The sequence below is a fragment of the Saccopteryx leptura genome, chromosome 8 (genome assembly GCF_036850995.1).
Source record: "Saccopteryx leptura isolate mSacLep1 chromosome 8, mSacLep1_pri_phased_curated, whole genome shotgun sequence".
NCBI classification, from domain to species: domain Eukaryota; kingdom Metazoa; phylum Chordata; class Mammalia; order Chiroptera; family Emballonuridae; genus Saccopteryx; species Saccopteryx leptura.
In genome coordinates, this window is record NC_089510.1 from 78,016,854 (window position 1) to 78,034,548 (window position 17,695).

Here is a 17,695-nt window from a genome sequence, read left to right on the forward strand (position 1 = left end):
GATCGCAGTGCTTGTGTTGAAGTAACCCTTATTTTATTTAACACATAATTGAGTATGAAAGTGAAACATTCTAAATAAACTTCAGTCTACTTTCTACATAACGAATTTAAATAAAACTTTGTACATATCTGCTACGTATCATATTTTATACATATTATATATTTTAGTAATTTTTTAGGTGTGTTATACTGTATAGCAATCACCTACATGTAATGGTACGCAACATATTTTGCAAATGTATCTGGTTTTGCTGCACTTTCCTTTTGAAACACACACTTCACACATTCCAGTTGGATTGAACATGATGAAGAAAGATTTTACAATATCCTTGATATGTATATTCAAACTGTAAGCAGTTAGAAGATAGTCCAAGTTTAGACAGCTGGACACTGTGATTGTTTTTGTTGACTGTTCCTTGGATTTTGTGGTCTCACGCCTGGAGGAGTGGGAAGAAAAGGAGTCGCATGAGAACATAGAACGGTGGCTGTTTTGCAAACTTCGACCCTCAGGGCGAAGAGTCACAAATACAATAATCCTATATTACCCTGAGTTTCAGAAATTGAAATGGCTAAGGCAAGTGCAAACACGAGTTAACTCGTGAGCAGTCAACATAATAATGACCCCAAGAGTGCAAGAGTAGGGATGCTGGCAATTCAGATCTGCCAAAGAGAAGCCATAAAGTGCTTCCTTTAAGTGAAAAAGTGAACGTTCTCGATGTAATAAGCAAAGAGAAAAAGTATGCTGAAGTTGCTAAGATTTATCATAAGAATGTGTTTTCTAGTTTAGAAATTGTAAAGAAGGAAAAAGACATTTGTGCTAGTTTTGCTGTTGCACCTCACACTACAAAATATGGCCATAGTGTGTCGTCAGTGCTTAGTTAAGATAGAAAAAGCACTGAATTTTGGGTGGAAGACGTGAACAGAAAACACGTTTCTATCCAAAGCAGTGTGCTGTGCTAGAAGGCAGTGAGTCTAAGGCTTCAGCAGGGGGTCCCTGAAGCGAGTCACACTGACATAACTTAATATAGCTTATTATTATAATTGTTCAATTTTACTATTGTTGTTAATTTCTTACTATTCCTAATTTACAGGTTAAACTTTATCCTTTATATGAATGGGAGAGTACATAGTATGGGAAATACAGGTTTTGGTACTGGTGTTTCAGGCAGTGAGGTTCTTGGAATGTGTCCCCATGGATAAAGGAAGGTGGTACTATATAAAAACATCAGGTGATTAATTGTACTCTTTGAGTTTATTTCTGGGGGGAGAGAGGGTATCTTTTCCTTTGTATCAGGATAGTTGCTCTTCTTTCTCCTTAGTTTCTCGTGTCTGCCACCCATCCAGATGTCCCAAAAGAAACCTAGCCTTCCCTTTCTCACACCAGCGTCCGGTCCGTCACTTTGAGTCGCTTCCCGAGTGTCTTTGGAATGCAGTACTTCTCTCCAGCTCCAGTGTCCGAGTCCAGGTGTTTTAGTCTTGTGCTAGGTTTCCCACACCTTCCTAACTCTTGATTCTCTTTCCAGTCCAGTTTTTTTCTACTTTATTCTTTGTATCAGAGCCAGGATAACCTTTTAAAAATGTTAAGTCAGGTAATTCAGCTACCCTGTTTAGAACCTTGTCAGCGCATTCATTTTCTCTAGGTAATGCTTTCAAGGCCCTCCGGATACGGGTTTTGTCTGTTTCAGCCACACTTCATGTTCTGTGATTGTCTTTCCCAGTCCTTTCGGGGACTTTTACTGCTTACTGGATTACTTCCACTCTCTGCCTTCCCCCCACACGCCCTTGTTCTCACTGGCCTCAGGTCTGCGCACCAGTGACACTTTCCCGAAGCGGAACTCCCAGACTACTGAATTTGGTTAGGGTTTCCTCTGGGTATGCCCATTGGGAAATTGTTATTGCTTCCTTGGTTGTTTTTCTTCTTTCCCAGATACAAGCTTGGTGAGTACTTAGTCACCACTCCACAATGTAGGGCAGTAGCAATTCCTGTCACATGGCAGCCTACTCAAGTCTTGTTAATTTGTTATTTTACAATAGACTGTGAACTCTGCATCATAAAGGATCCATGATGTGGCAGGACTCTCAGCATGGGCTGTAATGTTAGATACCCCTTCATACTAGACATTAGTTTATCCTTTTTAAACAAAGGACCAAGAAACTGTAGTCTGTGTTAGCCTTTTATAAAGACCACAGCTAAGAGAGTTTTTAATTTTCATGTGCTTGGAAAGAAATCAAAAGAAAAATATTTTATGACACAATAAAACATACATATAACATTTAAAACTTAGTGTCCCTAAATGAAGTTTTACTGGAACATGGTCACACTCACTGTTCCCATAGTGTCTGCTGCTGCTTCTGTGCTCAGCTGCAGAGTTGAGCAGTAGTGACAGAGACTCTATGGTTGGCAAAGCTTGCTGTACTTAGTCTGGCTCTGCACAAAAAAACGTTGCTGACTCCTGCTTTAACTCACTCCTGTGACATGACAGTGGATACGTACAGTTAGACATATTTATGTCTGTTTCCTTTTTTCCTCTTCCTCGAAGTTCAAGGTTTGAGGATGTCCGTTGAGATAAGAGGTTATCATTTGAGTTTTCAGAATTGTATTCCAACCTCTCTGCCTTACATACCTAAAGCTTTTGGAAACTTGAACTTTACAGGTTAGATTTTTATTTGTTTTGTTTTTTTTCTTTTATATTTTTAAGATTTTATTTATTCATTTGGGGGGCAGGGAAGAGCAGGAAGCATCAACTCTCATATGTGCCTTAACCAGGCAAACCAGGGATTTGAACCAGTGACCTCAGTGTTCCAGATTGACGCTTTATTCACTGAGCCACCACAGGCCAGGCTGCGGGTTAGATGTTGACAAAATACAGACTTCAAATATTAAGAAATTATGTAAACAAAGTCAGTTCCTCCCTCACCCCCCAGTCTAAATCAGTCTTTTGTAAATAAATAATATTCTGATTCTTAAAATTTATTGGTTTTGCAGTTAAGGGAAAAAAAGGGACAACTTTTCATGTTACTTGATATAATCATTAAAATATGATGCTAAAGCCCTTTCATAAATTTTGAATTATTTTTTTCAGTATGTTATCTTGCAGAAATAAAGACCCAGCCATGTTTTGGTTTATAATCTATTACTATTGGAAGTAACCTTATTTGTTAGGGTTGATTGTTAGGCAATGTAGAATCTTCATTTTTCATCATTTAATAAAATCAAATGGTTATTACAACATTGTTTACATTTTGTTTAAAAATATTTTATTGAGAAAATACTTAATTAACTTTGTTTTATTTTTAGGGTTATATCCTGTGTTGTGACCTCATGGTTTAAGTGGGAATAAAGATGAGTATAAGCAGTGATGAGGTCAACTTCTTGGTATATAGATACTTGCAAGAGTCAGGTGAGTACTTTCATAAAGTAAATAGGCCTCAAATTATTTTAATATTCTCAAAATAACCTTTTATGCATTTGAAATTTGTATCAGTCCAAACTGTTGAACCTTGTATGTTTCCTTATATGTCTGGACTGCCATTTTAAAGCTATGTGTTACTGCATGGTTTAACTCTCTGACTCTTTCAAATATGTTGGAATCTTCTCAGGCAAATATTTGTAACAAATGGTTTGGCTTTTACTGTTCAAAGACCATTTTAATAATTTGTTCTGAAATGAGATTATTGTACACAGGAACATATAAACTCATATATCATTAATTTAATAATATATATTCAGAATCTTTAGTTAAATGTTACTGGTCCAAGTTGTAATTAGCATTTCAAAAGCTAAGTTAACCATATTTTTTTCAGAATGCTTTCATGAGTATTATCCCAACTGATTAAGTGTATCCTTGACCTGAATTCTTACTGATGCATTTATTGGGGGATTATTAATAAATATATACCATTGAAAGTCATTTGTAGTAAATATTAAATATAAGTGACCATCCAAGCTTTCTAGACAGATGAAGAAGTGTCATAAATCAGAATGAAACTATAAGTGGAAAAGCGGGCTGATTAAGCAAAACATGTAACAGTGTAAGAGGTTAAACCTGGGTTGGATAGGTCAGAAGTTGGTGGAAAAGATTGACTGCAGTGATAAGTGCAGCTTGTTAACGTGAGATGGAATTATTCGGTGCTTGAAAATATCAGGCTGGAGTGGTTGAATTGTAGAAATTATAGCTTGAATTTATTTTATATTTTAGTAGTAAGGTGAGGTGTGGTATAAAAAGATAATTTGGGTAGTTGTGTATGAGAAAAAACAGAAGAAATAGAGTAGGACATAAGCACTCAGTTTTGGTTTTGAAACACCAGTTACTCTTCTTCTATATAAGTTGTCCTTCCTTACAGAGGGAATGCAAACACAGGCTTACGTCTTTGAAACACCAGTTCCTCTTCTTCTATATAAGTTGTCCTTCCTTACAGAGGGAATGCAAACACAGGTTTACGTCTTAGATCCCCCTGCTGGCTGAAATGTTCCCAGCTGCACTCCAGTTCTGAGCTTTCTGTTCTCAGGCATTATCTCTGCTCCTTCCTGGCCTAGACAGCTGGGAAACGATGTGTACAACAAGGGTAGGAAGGAGAGAAGAGAAAAAACAAAAGTAACAAATTGATGCCGATTAATCTTGTTTTTTTTTTCAACTAGTAAACCGGTATGAAAGACAGATCCAAAGAGGACATCCATAGACTATTTTGAATAAATTAAAATGACTAATAAAGTGGAAAAAGTAGGGACCTAGTGATCGTTACATGTATAACATATATGCACATTTAGATATTGTTATATAGTACTTTTGCACAAAAGAATTTGTTGGGCCAAAACAAACTACTTTTTCTGTCTTTGAACCTGACTAAAGCCAGAGTTTTGATGCCTTGGACACTAAAGCAAAATACATTGTGAAAGATCAGTGATGGAAAATACATTGGAATGGCTTGTTGGTGTGTTGTAAAGGCATTCATTTAGGTCGAACCATATGAAACTGCTGTTTCTGGAGGTCAGAAACATTTGAATACCCAATAGCGTCCTGTGGGTCAGTCTGTGCTGAGGGGAAGTGGGGCAAGGTGAAGTCTGAGCTGTTGATGAACACCTAAGTTTGTTAGTTTCCAAACCAAAGTCCACAAAAGGATGTTTTATGTTGCTATAATAAGCAAGTACAGCAAGGAAAGGGGGCAGTAAAATAATACTCCGGGTTAATTTCTAAAAGAGTACCAAGTGATTAAATATTAACAAAAGTCTTTTTAAGAACAACAAAGAAAGGAAGAACGTCATCTTAAAGTTTCTATGTTCTTAGAGAAAATCCTTCTAAGTTTCAAATCTTAAGGTGTTTTATTTATGTTGAAGTAAAATTAAAGCAAGAGTTATATTTAAAGAAAATGTTGTATGACATACTGGTATTTATCATATTAAGTTTTTTATAATTGTTTACTATGTACTTATTCTTTGTGTATTCTTTAAGGCTTTATACTTTATCAGCAGTGTGCTGTTGATGAAGTATGATGTTAAGCCCTGTCTCTAAAAATGGGATCACCAGTCTCTTTATAAAATTTGTAACTTCCTATCACATTATGATTTATAGGGGAAAATGAGGCTCAACTGATGCCATTTTTTACTTAATGGCAGTTTTTGTAGGAATGCATAAATTTAAGAACCACCTGTTCCAGAATTCTAAAGTTTGTTCCTTTGACTACCTGCATTAGAATCTCAGAGAATGGTGGGCACATGGGTCCCAGGAATCTGAATATTACAAATGCCCCAGGGGATTCTTCTTCTTCTTTCTTTCTTTCTTTTTTTTTACAGAGACAAAGGGATAGATAGGGACAGACAGACAGGAACGGAGAGAGATGAGAAGCATCAATCATTAGTTTTTTTGTTGCGACACCTTAGTTCTTTATTGATTGCTTTCTCATATGTGCCTTGACTGTGGGGCTACAGAAGACCGAGTAACCCCTTGCTCAAGCCAGCGACCTTAGGTTCAAGCTGGTGAGCCTTGCTCAAACCAGATGATCCCGCGCTCAAGCTGGGATAATAGAAAATTTTTTTCTATTATAAATATTTACAAATTTAAAGCAATGTAGAAGACATTAGAATTTAATATTGCTACTATCCCCATAAAAGACCTCAGGGTCTCGAACCTGGGTTCTCCGCATCCCAGTCTGACGCTCTATCCACTGCACCACCGCCTGGTCAGGCCCCAGGTGATTCTTAAACATAATAAAGTTTGAAAGCCACTGGTCTATATTAGTTGTAGAACAATTAGAATTTGACAAAGTGACAAGAGGTATGTTGCTTGTTAACAATTTCTTAAAAGAAAAATTATATCTAGTAATTATTTGAGAGAAAGTAGTAAGCAAGAAATATATGTATTGAGATTTAGAATGGGATTATATCTCCTAAAGAGGGAGCTGCCAATAAAAGTGGTGTATTTGTTTGTAGGTAAGATTTTTCAGGAATGATGAGGCATGTTTATATCATAAAGGATACCATCAGACATTCTTTTGAAATTACTTTTAAAAATAGGAGAAATGTATAGTTCTGTCATCTAGGGACAGGTGTCAGAATCTAACCCATCTCAGCACTTGCCACTACTCCACAGACTCTTTCTCCACAGGCTCTGATTCCATTTGTACATAAAAATGGCCACTTTTGCAATTGAATTTATCTTGGAATCATGTAGTCCAGAAATCCGTTCTCTTGGGATTCAGTGTATTTATCACAATTTACAAAGGGATACTTACTGATATTTAGTCCTTAAGTATCTAAGAAATATGATGTAAAATTTTTTTCTATTATAAATATTTACAAATTTAAAGCAATGTAGAAGACATTAGAATTTAATATTGCTACTATCCCCATAAAAGAGTACTCATTCGGATTAGGAGATAGGAAAAAAATCATCGTAACTAAGAAAGTAGCTGGGCAAAAACATTAAAAGCTGGTTTGTAAATATTTGACACAAGAAAGTAAAATTCTTATTTGGTTGTCTCATTTCCTAAAAGTTCTCAGTCAGAAATTCCAAAAAACACCTTAGGAACGTTTGGTTCTGTTTTGACAAATGTGGAATTTAGAAATAATGTTTTTTAGTATAAGAATGTCTAATACATATTTGTGCTCTGCAAACAGTGTTTAATGTTGACTGGATGATGTTATCCATCTCCAGAGAGGATAAAATCATTTGAATTGTTTTCCTTTTAAATATTTTTATGTGGTGATCATTCTGTTATGACTTATCAACACTAGAAGATATTGTTAAAAAAGTCCCAGTCTTTCCCCCAAATTACTTAATTTTTCAGATGTTCAGTTTCCACATCCATAATCTTTGTTGCTCGTTAAAAAGGGGTTACATTGTAGTATGGCCTCAGATGTATTATAGATGTCTGTTTGAATTAAGCCATCCTGCCCTATTCATTAAAACTAATTACGAGAAAAGTAAATTTATTATAAGATTTTTTTATTAAGGGTTGTGACTTTATTTTTCTCATTTTTATCTCCGGAAAGCTCACCCTAAACAAATTACTTTGGTCATCAATATTTTGTGCTTTTGTGAACTAGAGTTCCATATTCAACAAATATTTACTATGGAATAAAATTAGTTGTTCTTTCTCTTTTGAGATGAAAATGAAATGTATTTGTCATGTAGTATTATAAATAACGATTGACTTGATTCAGTATGCTCCCTTTAATTAGTGCTTGCCCAAGGGCATCAATAATGAGATTGCCCTAATAACTCATATCTAGCAGCCATATGCAGAGTAAGTGCTAAGTGGTGCATGCTGACCTGTATCTATGTAACAGAACCTGATACAGTGTTACTTTGAGAAGAGCTGAACTGGTTTGGACCTTTTTAATCTCCCCTCTCCCACCTTTGCATTATTGCATTTTCCCTCGACTCTCCTATTTACAGTGTGGTTTATTATTTTTTTCTAGAGAAATTGTTCCTGGCAATTATTTGTGAACTTGGTGACACCCTTTTGTTGTTCTTTTGTGTAATATATAATTTTATTTTGCCTAAATTGTGAATTTGATTTGGGAGAGAATTCTTGATTGTAGATTTAACTGTCATCTGTTGCATGTTTGTTTATGATGTACGTGAATGCTGGATGTAATGACAGTTGTATTTTGATCTTATGATTGAAGACTAACTGCAAGGTGCAAAAGCAGTGTGTCCTTATTGCCGAGTTATTTTTTAGATTGTGATTCCGAATATACTATTTTTTAAAATCCTCATGTTTTTAAAACTGTTTCATCTTGCCACGTGGACCCTATTTATGAGAAGATAAGAATATATGCAGGCTTACAGGGTTGGCTCATGAGAGAGCATCTTGTCTCCCGCACCCAGGCCTCCGCACTGCCCTCTCGCCTGTGCTGAGGGTCTCCCGCACCCCAGCCCTCCGCACTGCCCTCTCGCCCGCACCCCAGCCCTCCGCACTGCCCTCTCGCCTGTGCTGAGGGTCTCCCGCACCCCAGCCCTCCGCACTGCCCTCTCGCCTGTGCTGAGGGTCTCCCGCACCCAGCCCTCCGCACTGCCCTCTCGCCTGTGCTGAGGGTCTCCCGCACCCCAGCCCTCCGCACTGCCCTCTCGCCTGTGCTGAGGGTCTCCCGCACCCCAGCCCTCCGCACTGCCCTCTCGCCCGCACCCCAGCCCTCCGCACTGCCCTCTCGCCTGTGCTGAGGGTCTCCCACACCCCAGCCCTCCGCACTGCCCTCTCGCCTGTGCTGAGGGTCTCCCACACCCCAGCCCTCCGCACTGCCCTCTCGCCCGCACCCCAGCCCTCCGCACTGCCCTCTCGCCTGTGCTGAGGGTCTCCCGCACCCCAGCCCTCCGCACTGCCCTCTCGCCCACACCCCAGCCCTCCGCACTGCCCTCTCGCCTGTGCTGAGGGTCTCCCACACCCCAGCCCTCCGCACTGCCCTCTCGCCCGCACCCCAGCCCTCCGCACTGCCCTCTCGCCTGTGCTGAGGGTCTCCCGCACCCCAGCCCTCCGCACTGCCCTCTCGCCCACACCCCAGCCCTCCGCACTGCCCTCTCGCCTGTGCTGAGGGTCTCCCACACCCCAGCCCTCCGCACTGCCCTCTCGCCCGCACCCCAGCCCTCCGCACTGCCCTCTCGCCCGCACCCCAGCCCTCCGCACTGCCCTCTCGCCTGTGCTAAGGGTCTCCCGCACCCCAGCCCTCTCGCCCGCACCCCAGGCCTCCGCACTGCCCTCTCGCCTGTGCTGAGGGGGTCTCCCTGGATGTAGGCCTTGTATAACCACTTTTTTGAGAGGGTGCTTACTTCCCAAATTTTATAAGATCACCTGTCAGATACACCACCCACCCACACACACTGAATTTAGAAATATAAATGTGATCATAGTAGGCACAAACTAACCTGAATGTTTATATATAATATTAAGGTTCTAACTAGTGGTAGGGTTTAGCCAGTTCGCACCAGTTCAGCAGAACTGATTTCTAATTTTTTGAGTTTTGCAAGCCAGTTGTTAAAATGACACCTGTAATCAGGGTTCTCTCTAATGTGGGCACCTGGGCAGCCACCCAATGTGGAAATCACAGATTTACATTCCTTACTCTTTTTTAATGTTCATCTGCGCAACAGCGTATTCTAAGCTCCCGTATTCATGTTCATCTCATCCAGAGGTGAAAAATATTTGACGGAACTATGCTTGTAATATTTATTTATTCATTTCATAAAACTCATTATTCCTTTGATGAAATACTACATTTTAATTCCCTTGCATTTTTTACTTCAGAAAACAAACATGTAACCTAAGAGAAAAAGTGCCAAACCAGGGGGTGACAAGCTGTCATTGGAAATACCTTAAATAACAGTTTTGTTTTTTGTCATGTATTAGTTAATATTTTTTCATTAATATTTTAAAACTCTTATTTATAACGGTTTAGTTTTGTGTACCTCTTTTATTCTTATTTAAGTATTAAATGCATGAAATCATAAACTACCTTTTGGTAAATTATTTTTTTTATACCTAGGGCAGAGAACTGGTTGTTAGATTATTTGAATCCCACCACTGGTTCTAACCTATAACACCAAAATCCATTCATTCATTTTTTAAGTTAATGATTTTGTATTAACCCTGCAATGGCTAGTAAACTGTCAGCTATATAATGACAGTGTAATTTCTCTGGACTCAGATAAAGGTATCTGGGCTAGATATACATTCCTGTCCACATGTTCTCCTGCTCTCGCCATTTATAGACAGATCCTAACAGCAGACAGGCTGGAGCCAGGGAAACTAGCTATCAGTGGGATGCCTCAGGTTATGAAGAACTGGAGTGAGGAAAGCTCTGGATCTGAAATGTCCTCCTTTAGTCTTTTAATTTAAATGGGTAGACTTGATCAGCTCCAAAAGAACAAGTAGGTACGCACAGTTTTGCTTTATACTCAAATGAAATATGCATTAACATTGATTTGATACATTGTTGTATATGCAACTAACACTACGTGGCAAGCAGTTGTCATAATGCTGGAAATTGCTATATTTTTATAGTTCTAAATCAGTTTTTCTTCTCTTTTTGTCACCTGAATGACTATTTTGGGGAGAGCAATTTGGCAATCATGAGAACTCCCTTTAAAACGCTCATGTTCCCTTTAACTTTTGAGGGAATCCATTCTAAGGAAAAAGAAAGTTTATACCTGGCAAAAAACCTATATACATAGATATTTGAGGTAAAATTCTTTTTAAATAGTGAACATTGAAAAGTCCAAATGTCAAGCTATGAGATGAATAATTTACTAGCTGAGTACATTTGTTGGTTGAATGTTATGATAATGTTAAAATTATTTCAGAAACTATAATTTACACGAAATGTTCATAGGTGTATATATTTTTTTACTTTTCTTTTTTTTAGGTGGGGACAGACAGGAAGGGAGAGAGATGAGAAGCATCAACTCATAGTTGTGGGACTTTTTTTAGTTGTTTATTGATTGCTTTCTCATATGTGTCTTGACCCATAGGCTCCAGCCGAACAAGTGACCTTGGGTTCAAGCCAGCAACTGTGGGGTCATGTCTGTGACCCCGCATTCAAACCGGTGACCTCGGGGCTTTGAACCTGAGTACTCAGTGTCCCAGGTCAACACTATCCACTGTGCCACAGTAGTTGTATATATTTTGCTGGAAAAAATACAATATGTAAAAAAAAAAGGAAATACAAACATTCACAGTTTTTCTTCACATTTTCCTTTTTTTTTTTTTTTAAGTGCTGGGATTAACTCAACATCAAAGATCTCATATAGCATTTTCTCTCTACTTTTTACATTTTCTCAAACCTCTAAGCGTTTGATTGTGGAACTTTTTTTGTTCAATTGAAGCGTGTTTTTATTTTTCTTAGTCAATATACCTGTGAGGAGGAGCAGATGGGTCATATTGTAATTTTAAGTTGAATTCCTTTACTTTTCAATTACAGTTGACATACAGAATTGTAATTGTTTCAGGTGTACAGCACCGTGATTAGACATTTATGTGACTTATGAAGTGATACCCCTAATACGTCTAGTGCCCACCTGGCACCATACATAGTTATTACAGTATTATTGACTATATTCCCTGTGCTGTGCTACTTTACATCTCTGTGACTAGTGCTTGTGGAACTTTTTTTTTTTTTTTTGTATTTTTCTGAAGCTGGAAACGGGGAGAGACAGTCAGACTCCCGCATGCGGGGATCCACCCGGCACGCCCACCAGGGGGCGATGCTCTGTTGCGACCAGAGCCACTCTAGCGCCTGGGGCAGAGGCCAAGGAGCCATCCCCAGCGCCCGGGCCATTTTTGCTCCAATGGAGCCTCGCTGCGGGAGGGGAAGAGAGAGACAGAGAGGAAGGAGAGGGGGAGGGGTGGAGAAGCAGATGGGTGCTTCTCCTGTGTGCCCTGGCCTGGAATCGAACCCGGGACTTCTGCACGCCAGGCCGACGCTCTACCACTGAGCCAACCGGCCAGGGCCTTGTGGAACTTTTTGTGCAATGATGGGAGCAGGGATATAATTTTTTAGGGTTTTCTGACCTGAAGCATAAGTAGGATCTTGTATAAATCAGATTTTCCTTCCTGACGGTGGCACTATGTTGTGGTAATAGTTAAGCTTTGCCTTCTTTTTTTTCCTTGTTCAGACACCCTGTACCATAACCACGAGTATCAAGGCCTATTTTCATGTTCCAGTCTTCTGTTTGTAGGGTTGGCCATCTCTGAGGGACTAACTCCCCTTTGAGAACACAATCCCCATCAGCCCAAGGGAAAGGATTCCCTAAAACCAGGAATAGCCAGGGTTTTGTGATCTCATTACTCACATGGGTTCGAAGTGTGGTCTCATGAGTAACCACACACGCCCCTGCTGGTCTTTGTCACTGAATTACAACATACTGATGCTGCTCATAGTTTTCAGCCTCATTCCTGTCTGGAATCTCCTTTCTGCCTCCCAAACCTTAATTGCCCTAGTGACTGTGTGGAGTACTTGATTACAGAGGTATTTTTATATCAGATTTACTCTTACCCCTGCAAAGAAGGGATGCTATTTTAGACAGTGGCCTCAGACTTCAGTATTTTATAGATTTAGGTTGATCTTCTACTTACAAGTCAAAAGCTGCTCCTGAAAAGTTATTTTCTACATATTTATTTCTAGATAAATGGAAATATTTTCCAGTCTAACCCTGGTTCAAGTTTTACTTTTGTTTTTCCAAGAAGATTTAAGTTGTATGCTTTTTCTGGATTCATAGATTTTCTGATGTGCCAAGATACATTATAGTAGAATTGCATTCTGACTTAACAAATATTTATTGAGTACTGGATAAATTAGGTAATGTTGTGTTCTTCCAAAATTAAAAGATTACTAGACATAAATCCTTTCCTTGTGCAGCGTGTGCTTGCGTGCGCATGCACACACACACACACACACACAAAACCATAGACACAGTGTCTGTGTTACCATAGTGTGGTAAGAGCCAGACAAATTAAAGTATTAGCATATGAGAGAATGATCAACCCTGGAGCAGTGCAAGGAAGGACTTCACCTCCATTTAGTTGGAGAAAAGAGCATAGGAACACATAACACCCAAAGGCATGTGGTAACACAGCACATTCAAGGTGTTACATACAATGTTAGTCATTTGAATTAAATGTGCAATGGGAAAGAAGTATGGGGGTGTAGAACTGGGGAGATGAACCTGGACAGGTAAGTAGAGTCAGATAACAAAAGTAAACGTGTGGCATGAAAGCCAAAGGGATGGTTGAAAGTGCTCAAGTAAGGAGAGAGGATTTGTTGTTGTTTGTTTTAAAAGCAATAGTCTAGCTGTAGGGTGGCAGGTATGCAAATTGGGGAAAGGAGTTATGGCAGTAATAATCCAGGTAAAGGATCATGGTGCTAAACTCCATGTTTTGGCAGAGAAGGAAAGCTAATGACTGAGACCAGAGAGTTAGTGTCTGTAGGATTGAAATGCCCGCTGCAGAGGTAGGAATGAGGGTGACTTTCAGGTGTAAGGCAGTTAAGGTCAGAAATTTCGAACGAAAAAAAAGTTTTAAAGAGAAGAAGAAAAGTAATTTTGAACATAATGATTTTAAGCTGCTGTGTAATGCTTTGACTAGAAGAAGAAAGGATAGTTGAAGCCAACATTTATTTATGCAGAGTGTTTAAGTGTGAACCTTCTTTAGAGTAAACATGAATGAGAAGTACCAAAACAATGCTAACGACCACTTCAGGGTTGTTTTCTTGCTATTTAAGAACATCCTAAGTCCGTGTACAGTAACTTGAGGTAGATGTAAGCACTGCTGATATCTTCTCTCCTGTCTGACAGAACAAATTGAGGATATCCAACATTTCAGCCAAAAGTTGACATCTTTAGAATGCCCAAATGCAGGTTTTAGGGTATTCTTGGACATAAGCTTGGACTATATTATCTAATCAAGTGAGGTTTAAATGTAATGATTTTGATTTTTTAATTTGTGATCACGAAGTGGAGAGTGCAGGAATTATGGACTTCACTATAATTTATAGGGTTTATGAAAACCAAAACACTTAAAACCTTACTAATGAGGTACCTTAACACTGTATTTCAGGCACAGCTGACACCACTTTCTAACACCTTAAGCTGAAATAGAACAATGATGTGTTTTTTTTTGTTTACTGTTAGTAAACTGGAGCTCACTTTTCCTTAGCTTTATTTTTGACCACATTCTAACTGTTGAGCGGGAACAGTAGTAGACTGTAGTAGCTATGGCCATGGTCTATGAATGATTATAAGATAGTAAAATTACATATGCGTGCATGGTGAAGTCCCACCATAAATACCATTTATCTTGAAATCTTATTTAAATCTTAATATCTTAAACCTCTAAGCCACTTGGCTATTTAATTTTTTTCCTATTCATAATTTATTGCAGAATTTATTTAGAGAGGGGTTTGTAATTGGAAGCAAAGTCTCCTACCTAACTGCTTATGGATTTCATGGCCATATCTCTCACCCTTTCTCCCCATCCTTCCTAGTCTTTATTCTCAGCTTTCTACCCTGATGATCTGGAATCTACTCATACTGCAAGTAGATGTGGGTTTCCTGATAAGGACAGTGTGCAAATGCTGGGGTTTTCCTATTGGTATGTTTCTTAGCCATCTCTGTGAGCTTAGATTAAGCTGGAAACTATAAATGTGTTTAATAATGATTTTGTTTGTTGGCAAAATTATGACGTTAAAATGAAAGTCTGAAAGGTAACATTTTTTCATGTTTTGCTATGGTTAGTTCCAGGAATGGAATGGTTATGTGTTTCATAGAGGGAAGGAGCCATTAGGAAAATCAGCTTAGGTGAACTTTGTCTGTTAAACAGTTGATATATGTCCTAGCTATATACTGTTTGTGAGCCCACAATACTTTACTGTAGACTGTTCACAAGTGCCTAAAAGTGGAAGCAAAAAGAAAAGAAAGACATGGACTGAGCACTAAGAAACTAGGCTAGGCCCTTGCCAGGGGCCCAGTGGATAGAGCATTGGCCTGGCATCTGGACGTCCTGGGTTTGATTCCCAGTCGGGGCACACAAGAGAAGTGGCCATCTACTTCTTCCCCCACCCTCCCTTCTCTCCTTCTTCCCCTCTAGCAGCCAGTGGGTCAGTTGGTTCAAGTGTGGCCCGAGGCGCTGAGGATAACACCACTTGAGTGAAACAGCCTCAGGCCCCAAATATAGCTAGGTACTCGAAAATTGGCCCCAAATCGGGTTCCTGGGGATCTTGGCTAGGGAGCATGCGGGAGTCTGACTTACTATCTTCCCTCCTCTCACCTAAAAGAAAAATAATAAATTTAAAAAATAAAAATTCTGGATAAACAGGCTAGACAAAGTTATATAGATTAAGTCAGTTTAACCAAGACCCAAATAAGCCCATAATCTTTTATTTAATGTGACGGTTTCTTAACATTTTATGTTACATGTATAATCATTTAAAATACGTTAGCGACAATTACTACTTAATGATAAGCTCTGTTGGATATTTTCGTAAGGAGAATAATCACCCTTGAAGGTCTATCACTTTACTAGGATTTTACTTTTCACTGAACTTAGCATGCATAAGAAGAAAGGTTAACATAAATTTTTGTTATGTGATGGTTTTGGTTTTAAGTTTTTCAAATAAAAATGAAAGAATTGCTAACATAGACAGACTGGAATTTCACTTACTAACTCATTTTCTAAAGCTTTCATTTAGGGTGGGTTATAACTAAATGGCAAATACATTTTTTTAGCACTTAACTTATACACTGGGTTTTAAGCATAAAGTTAGGTATTTTTCTCTAAATTTCAGCTTTTATTTTTATTAGTTCTAGTTTGCTTTTTATTTCCTAAGTAGTTTTTAAAAACCTGCAAATGATAGAATTTATAAGGTGTTTGACAATTTGTATGTAGAGGTTTAAATATACTACAGAAATATTAAATGTCACTTAATTTATCTTGGCCTAAATGATCTTGAGTGAAGCAGTTAAGTCCCATGACTTCCAAATGCTTTTTTCTCAACTTTCAAGTTTGACAGTATTTGTTGAGAGAAATTATATGCCATTGCTAAATTTTATATGTTCTAGAAAATTTAAATAGTACAATACAGAATTAAAGTGAAAAGGAAAATACATAAAAATTAACATGCTGGATTTTTATATTTATTTTAAAAATATATATTTGACCTTAGCTAACAGTCTGGGATTTCAAATGGGTGGAATGTGATTTTAAAAGAGTATAGAGGCCTTTGTTTGTATCTCATGTTGCCACTAGGAGAATAACTTCTTAAACCTTCTCTTTTGTTTTTAGGATTTTCTCATTCAGCGTTTACCTTTGGTATAGAAAGCCATATCAGTCAATCAAACATAAATGGTGCCCTCGTCCCACCAGCTGCATTGATTTCTATCATCCAAAAAGGTCTACAGTATGTAGAGGCAGAAGTTAGTATTAATGAGGTAAGGAAGACTTATTTCAAATATTCTTACTCTTAAATATGTTCTTAAATCTGATATCTTATTTGATTATTCGTTATCTGACTTCAACTTTTCTGGGTTAACATAATTAAAGGGCATTGTTCCTTATACAGTGTCAAGTGGTGCAGGTAAGGCATGTTGGCTCCAGCTCTAAGGACCACTATCCATAGCTTAGTTCACTTTAAGTGGTTTTATAAGTAAAGAGTAAGAAATAATGTTCTTTAAAACAACAGCATTGTGCTGTGAAGTGCTTAAGACCATAATTGATGGTCTGAAACATTAGAAAATCTCAGATTATTTGATTAGACCTGATTTTGGAATGCAGTTCATAATTAAAGCTAATTCTTGATACTATTGCCTATTTAAGGTCCATTTACTGGTAGTTTAACTCAAGTGTCGGCCACCTAGGTCCCATGGACCAAATTCTGCCTGCTACTTGTTTTTGTAAAGTTTGATTGGAACACCTTCATGCTGATTCATTGACATACTTTCTGGCTGTTCTGTGCTACCACGGCAGAATTGAGTAGTTATGACAGAATATCCAGTCTGCAAAGCCAAGTATTTGCTATTTGGTCTTTTACAGAAAAAGTACGCAAAACATGGTCAGGATGAAAATTTTCATAATATGGTCAGGATTTATGATATATGGAGCTTTTACCTTATTTTTCTTTCAGAGATTAATGTTCTGGAAAACTTTTTTTTTTTTGTATTTTTCTGAGGTTGGAAACGGGGAGGCAGTCAGACAGACTCCCGCATGCGCCCGACTGGGATCCACCTGGCATGCCCACCAGGGGGCGGGGGCGATGCTCTGCCCATCTTGGGCATCGCTCTGCCACAACCAGAGCCATTCTAGCGCTTGAGGCAGAGGCCACAGAGCCATCCTCAGCGCCCAGGCCAACTTTGCTCCAATGGAGCCTTGGTTGCAGGAGGGGAAGAGAGAGACAGAGAGGAAGGGGAGAGGGGGAGGGATGGAGAAGCAGATGGGCACTTCTACTGTGTGCCCTGGCAGGGAATCGAACCCAGGACTCCCGCACGCCAGGCCGACGCTTTACCACTGAGACAACCGGCCAGGGCCTGGAAAACTTTTTATAGATTTAATATAGCGCTCTATAATGCGCCGCCTGTGTTGATTTTAATATTTTTAAGTTACTTGCCAATTTAAATTCACCTTCTCCTCAAACATTACATATTGACAGCTTGGAAAGATGTGCTGTGTTTTTTTGCAACTCGGAGTACCCATCACACCACTCCAGATTGTCATAG

General features: G+C 38.8%; 1 protein-coding gene across 5 annotated transcripts in view; it reads left to right on the top strand.

Annotated features, from left to right (window-relative positions):
- TBL1XR1 (TBL1X/Y related 1) overlaps window positions 1–17,695 on the top strand; it is a 188,417-nt gene that overhangs the window by 141,059 nt on the left and 29,663 nt on the right. For 4 of the 5 annotated variants that reach the window (XM_066347916.1, XM_066347914.1, XM_066347913.1 and 1 more), the window contains 2 exons: window positions 3,298–3,400; window positions 16,269–16,414. In XM_066347916.1, coding sequence (XP_066204013.1) covers window positions 3,343–3,400; window positions 16,269–16,414 — 204 coding nt within the window. In that variant the 5' untranslated portion in view covers window positions 3,298–3,342. The remainder of the gene's footprint in view (window positions 1–3,297; window positions 3,401–16,268; window positions 16,415–17,695) is intronic. The other variant, XM_066347917.1, reaches the window with a different exon arrangement.